The 7063-nt window shown below is 34.2% G+C and overlaps 1 protein-coding gene across 3 annotated transcripts in view; it reads right to left on the bottom strand.

Annotated features, from left to right (window-relative positions):
* Nucleotides 1–7063, bottom strand: part of EHBP1 (EH domain binding protein 1) — a 381725-nt gene that overhangs the window by 218504 nt on the left and 156158 nt on the right. For all 3 annotated transcript variants that reach the window (XM_003787947.3, XM_003787948.3, XM_023512117.1), the window contains exons 6-7: nucleotides 6041–6222; nucleotides 3828–3967 (exon numbers count right to left, since the gene is read on the bottom strand). In XM_003787947.3, coding sequence (XP_003787995.1) covers nucleotides 3828–3967; nucleotides 6041–6222 — 322 coding nt within the window. The remainder of the gene's footprint in view (nucleotides 1–3827; nucleotides 3968–6040; nucleotides 6223–7063) is intronic.

The raw sequence follows: 7063 nt of genomic DNA, 5'->3' as shown, positions 1-7063 counted from the left end.
AGCTTGAGGCTCTGTCTCAAAAAAAAAAAAAAAAAAAAAAAAGTGTCTTTAATAAACAAGCTATACAAAAAGAATATACATTAATTAATATATAGTTACCCTATGGAATATGTAAGGAACTGGCTTCAAAATTCCCATGTATACAAAAATTCTTGTGTATTCTAGCCCATCAGTTGGCTCTGTGCAACCCATGTATGTGTATACATATCAAAATTTGGCCCTCCATGTATACATGGATTTCACATTCCCTAGCTACTGTGTTTTCCATCTATATTTAGTTGAATAAAATCCACATGTAAGTGGATCCACACAGTTTAAAGACATGTTGTTAAAGACAGGGTGTTACCTGCTAGCTCAGAAATATAACAGGTATAATTAGTTCCATACCACCATAGTAAAGCCAATATTGTAGTAAAGTGAGTCATACAACTTTTTTGTTTTCCCAGTGAATATAAAGGCATTTTTACACTATACTGTAGTCTATTAAGTGTGCAACAGCATTATGTCTAAAAAAAAAAGATTGTACATATGTTCATTTAAACCTGTTTTGATGCTAAAAAAGGGTAATGACCATTGAGCTTTTGGTGAGTAATTATTGTTTTGCTGTTTGAGGGTCTTGCCTCAATCTTGACAACTACTAACTGATCATGGTGACGTTTGCTGAAGGTTGGGGTGGCTGTGTCAATTTCTTAATATAAGAAAATAGTAAAGTTTGCCTCATTAATTGACTCTCCCTTGCACAAAAGATTTCTCTGTAGCATGCAATGCTATTTGATAGCATTTTACCCACACTAGAACATCCTTCATAATTGGGAATCAGTCCTATCAAATAACTGCCACTGCTTCATCAACTAAGTTGATGTAATATTCTAAATCCTTCATTGTCATTTTAACAGTGGTCACAACATATTCACCAGAAGTAGATTTCCATCTCAAGAAATGACTTTCATTACTTATCCAAAGAAACAACTCCTCACCCATTCAAGTTTTATCATGAGATTGCAGCAATTCAGTCATTCTTTCAGGGTCCTTTTCTAATTCTAGTTGTCTTGCTATTTGCACCACATTTGCAGTTATTTCCTCCACCAAAGTCTTGAACCCCTGAAAACTCAGCCTTGAGGGTCCAAGTCAATATCTTCCGAATGCCTATGAATGTTGATATTTTGACCCCACCCCACAAATTACAAAGGTTCTTAATGGTGTCTAGAATAGTGAATCCTTTCCAGGTTTTTAATTTACTCTGCCCAGATCCATCAGAGGAGTCACTATCTGTGGTAACTGTATCTTTCAAAAAGTGTCTTTCTGAAATACTAAGGTTTCAAGGTGAAAATTACTCCTTGATCCATGAGCTGCAGAAACAACACTACTTTCCTGTACAACCCCCCCCCACCCACCAGAGCTCTTGTGTGATCGAGTGTATTGTCAATGAGCAGTAATGTTTTGAATGGAATCTTTTTTTCTGAACAGGAGCTCTCAACAATAGGTTTAAATATTCAATAAGCCATGCTGTAAACATGTGCTGTCATCCAGGCTTTTTGTTGCATCTGTAGAGAACAGGCTGAGTAGATTTAACATCATTCTGAAAGGCCTTAGGATTTTCAGAACAGTAAATGAATATTGGCTTCAAGTTAAAGTTAACCAGCCCCTAACAAGAATCTGCCTGTCCTTTGAAGCTTTGAAGTCAGGCAGTGACTCCTCTCTAGCTATGAAAGTCCCAGATGGCATCTTCTTCCAATAGAGGGCTATTTCGTCTATACAGAAAAGTCTGTTTATTTAGGACAGACACCTTCATCAATGATCTGAAGCTATATCTTCTAGATTGCTTACTGTCTCTTCTACATCAGCACTTGCTACTTCACCTTTCACTTTTATAGTATGAAGATGGCTTGTTTCCTTAAACTTCATGAACCAATCTCTGCTAGCTTCAGACTTTCTCTCAGTCTTCATAGAGATTAGTCTTTGGCTTAAGGGGATGCTGTGGGTGGTTTGATCTTCTGTCCAGACCCCTAAAACTTCTTTCACATCAACAAGGCTGTTTCTTATCATTTGTGTGTTCACTGGAGGAGCACTTTTAGTTTCCTTCAAGAACTCTCCTTTGCATTCACAACTTAGCTAACTACGTGGCACAATCAGCTTAAGCTATCAGCCCATCTCAGCTTTTGACATGTCTTCCTCACTAAGCTTAATCATTTGTAACTTTTCTTTTTACATGAGAGATATGGGGCTCTTTCTTTCACTCAGAAGCCACTGTAGGTTAACTTATTGGCCTAATTTCAGCATTGTCATGTCTCCAGGAATAAGGAGGCCCAAGGAAGGAAAGAGACATAGGAACAGAAGCAGCTGGTCTATGAAGCAATCATAACATGTTCAACATTGACGAATATAGGCACAGGTCATGGTGCCTAAAAATAATTACAATATTAACATCAAAGATCACTGATTACAGATTACCTCCCCTAACAGATATAATAATAATGAAAAAGTTGAAGTATTATAGGAATCACCAACATGTGATACAGAGACACAATGTAAACATAGGTGTTAGAAAAATGCTGCAAATAGACTTGGTGGACACAGGGTTGCCACAAAACTTCAATTGGTATAAAATATAGTATCTGCGAAGCACGATAAAGCAAAGTTTAATGAAACAAGGTATGCTTGTAAGTGATAAGTTTAATCTAATGCTGAATCCAACAAATAGAATGTACATGTAAAAAGATACTTATAAAAAAGCAAAAAAAAATTACATAGCTAAATTACAAGGCAAAAAACCACAATGAAAAAATTTTTAAATAGAAATTCAAGAGACTTTGAATATTTTTTGAATGAAATTAAACTAAACACAAACTTGAAATAAACAAAGTACATGGTAAAAGAAACTTTTCTAAAAAGTCTTAGGTCAATTAAGAAATCAAAACTGTTATAACATTATAAAATTTACACATAATGATACATCTGTCTTTACACACAAGTCTGAGCAGTCTTCATTATGGATTTCTAGGAGTGGAGGTAAAGTTCATTAGAACTGAGGAAGTCAAAGCACTTTTTGACTAAGGGATCAGAGTAATATATTTGGTCTATATAAATCTCCCACATGATAGCAGGAGTCAAGGCAGAGACAAGAGATAAGTGGCAAAGTGCTCAGTGAATTTGGAAAAATCACTAAGAGGTAAATAGATGACAGAAGTCAAGTGAAATCAATCCAGAAATCAGAGCAATAATTAAAAGCAATATATTAACATGCTTCATTTTCTTTACAGTAAGTATAATATCAGGCCCTTAAGTGTGCTAGCCAAATTGTCAATAAATATTTATTGGTCAATTAACACAACACAAAGAAGCTCTAGTCTTAACATTTAACATCTTAGTAGTTTGCTCAAATCAGACAGAAGAGATAGCTCCAAGAAAATTTCTAGACACAAGGATACATTAAAACACAATATCTACATAATTCTTTGGAATAAAGGAAAATAAAACAGAAGAAACTAGCCAATGCATCTCTTCATTTTGTCCTATCATCCTTTTAAGGCGGTTCTTTACTTTCAGAGGTTTCACACATTGCAACCAAGGAAGTATGACCATATTTAGGTTGCTTTATATAATAATTCAGAAAGGTTTATGTTCTTTTGACCAACCTTGTCCTTGCTCTTAAACTACTAAAATCCATTACTGTAACCAGCATGTAAAGTTTTCCAAGAACTAAATGCTGTATTTTATTAGAAAGCCTTCAAAGAAAAACTATTAGTAAAATTGTTTTTTCCTGGGAAATAAGAATGAATTTTTGAACTCAGAAGACAAACTTTCAGTTTAATGCTAATAAAAGGTACCTGTAATTTTTGCTGCCTTTTCCTCTTGGTTCACTCGATTCTCATCATCATCTTCATTATCTTCTTCAAAGTCATCTAAATTGCCAATGTCAGCCTGCTTCATACTCATCAAACTAGCCAAACTTTGCATGTCTTCATCTCTACATCAATGATTCAAAATATAATAGTTTATTAAATGACATTGTTTAAAAATAATCATTTTGTTAAGAAAATAATATTACTATATTCTGTCTTTAAAATATGCAAATATTTTAAACAGTTGTATAAGAATGCTGAAAAATCTAAGTCCTCATTCATTAATTTTTAAACGGCGTATTTAATAGTAAAAAGCAAGCAAGATTAAAAGCTAGCTGGTTAGGAGTTAGTTCAGTTCTGTGCTGAAGTTCTATGAGAGACAAAAATTTTCTTCATGGAATTAAGGTATTGTTTCCTGAGCATGAAGTCTGGAAACAAAAACTTGTTTCACAAAACAGTAGGACATGTTTGAAAATCAGGTAAGATCTAGACTTTAAAATATTGAAACTTCCATGAGGAATTAGAACAGAAATTTTTAATCTAAAGTCCCATAAACCCTTTGTGTTTGTGCGTAGGAGGGAAAGGAAGTGGTAGACCCCCATAAAAATATTTAAATCTTGCTTAAATGTGTATTTTTCCCCCAACAGGACCATAATGTCCCAAAAAGCTAAGGAACTTCTATAGAAAAACCACCTCAAAAACAAAGTCTAGCCTTTTAAAGAATTGTAAGATGAAAAATGGCACTGGCTGATTGTAAATTAAACACCATGCATTTAATAAAACAAGTATTTTTTATCTTTGTATTATTTTTGTATTATCTTTGCATTTTTATCTATGTATTTTTAAATATAAATTTATACAGTTTACAATACTCTAAAAGTCAAATCATTATTTCTTGATCAATTATTTTCACTTTCAATTTCAAATAAACTACAGTGAAACATTTCTAATATATTATATAGAAATTAATTTCCAATTTGATATATTTCCCCAAAATTTAGCAAGCCAAATTAAAATATCACCCCTTTTGTGCCCTAAGGCTTAATATTCACTTATCTTCTAAATGGGGTACAATTTTACACACTAGTTTTGGAATTCTTTGCATTTTACCTCATAAAAGCTTAGAGTTAAAATCATTTCCCCCTTTTTAAGGAAATTTAGTGATATAATACCTGCATGAACCAAAAAAAGTTGTATCACTTTACATGAACAAATTGCACACTTATCAACGTGAAACAATTTCAAAATATATCATTCTTAAAATGTTAACTAACACAATTTTCTCATATTTTAACCATGAACATTTTTCTTTGGGGTAGATAACAAGGCAAAGGAAGAGGCAGTGAGAAAATTTAGGCAGTTCTGAGAGAATTCCTATTCAATTTAAATAGAGACATTTGATTTGGTTGAATTTCCTCTGTCAGACTCTGATGAAAGGTGCTGATCTACTTACAATTTCTGCCTAGTAGAAGAAAGTCCACTCTCAAAGATCTCTAAATTTGTTTTGTCTCTTCTTCCTGTGTTTCCTTTCCTTTCATTTTGGTGTAAAGTTCAGGGTAACATCTTTTTTTAACTTCTCAATAGTTAAATCTACAATTTAAGGTCCTAAGATGTTTCCATTCTGTATTGCCTCCCTACCACACTCACAATCTAACTTCTCAGAGAGGAGAGGCTTACTGTTATCTACCAAGTCATTTGCTGCCATGTAGATGAGTGCTAAATATCTCATTCTGACTGATGCACAGAATCCAGTCTCATCAGTGAAGTACCCGTGGCCAATTATAGTAAATGTTCAGAACTCCTACTCACATTGGATTGAGATGTTCATAACTGCTTTTTAAAGTCTAGGCAGAGAATTTCCATTCCTCCTGTCCCTTCATCTTCTACTCCATTTAGGCACTATTATGAAAGGCACTCTTTCATAATACTCATAACAAACATTTATAATACCCTATAATATATAATTTAAAATTTGAGAACGTGATCACTTTTATTTTACTGTTCATTCTCGTAGTCAAAAGAGACTATTTATAAATAACAAGGAGTTCACTTAACTCAGTCTCTGAAACAAAGAATGGCAAGAATGACTGGTATGCTGAAAGGCCTTATTGCACTGTTGCTAGTCTGAGTCAAAAACTATTTACCTATGATATTTTGAAACACAATATGAAACAGCTTATCTGACAAAAGAAACTTACGTGGCTTTTCCTTCCCTAAGGAAAATGCAGGATAATGAAAACTGGAGAGTGGCAGATACAACTTTTTTAGATAATGGCTTGAATTTTAACTTAACATCAGTCTGAGTTGGCATAGGGCTTGCATACTGTTTCATATTGATGCTACTAGTAGCAAGAGCTTTCCTTCGACCAGAAGGAGATTCCTGGAAGATAAAAAATAATTATGTAATTTGGAGTTATTTTATCACAAACTATTTAAAAATACTATTTTAAGGATAAAATCACATAACAAAAATTTCCTTCTATAAATTTTTCCTATAACACAAATTCCTATAATACAATAATTAAATAAAATTAAGATAAGGTTATATCACAGCTTTTATATCTTTTTAAAGACACAGAGTCTTAATCTGTCTCCCACGCTAGATGCAGTGGCATGTTCTAGCCACTGCTGTATCTTTGAACTCCTGGGCTCAACAAATTCTCCCACTTTAGCCTCCTGAGTAGCTGGGACTATATGTACATGTCATCATGCCTGGCTAACTTTTAAAATTTTTCCTTGATACAGTGTCTCACTACATTACAAGGCTAGTCTTTAACTCCTGGCTTCAAGTTATCCTCTTGCATGGCCTTCCAAAGCTCTGGAATTGCAGATGTGAGCCACTGTTCCCACCCACAACTTTTATATCTGTAACTAAGACAAATACCAAATTGGGAAGTAGCCCATATAAAAACAAGAGAAGACTAGAACAATCCTAAAGACTGTAGGAAAGAAAAAGTAAGGAAGGAGAACTAGGACAGAAAGTCTCCAGTGTTACTAGGAAGAAGAATCTAACACAGGGAGAGGCATTGACAGTGTTTAACAATTATTTTTTTTTTGGCCAGGCACTGTGGCTCATGCCTGTAATCCTAGTACTCTAAGAGGTCAAGGCAGGTGGATTGCTTGAGCTCAGGAGTTCAAGACCAGCCTGAGAAAGAGCAAGACCCCATCTCTATTAAAAACAGAAAACTAGGCTCCGCGCCTGTGGCTCAAGCGGCTAAGGC

The sequence above is a fragment of the Otolemur garnettii genome, unplaced genomic scaffold (assembly GCF_000181295.1).
Source record: "Otolemur garnettii isolate 467f Iridium unplaced genomic scaffold, OtoGar3 scaffold00024, whole genome shotgun sequence".
Lineage (NCBI taxonomy): Eukaryota > Metazoa > Chordata > Mammalia > Primates > Galagidae > Otolemur > Otolemur garnettii.
The sequence above is the reverse complement of the archived record's forward strand: the minus strand, read 5'-3'. Positions and strand labels throughout refer to the sequence as shown.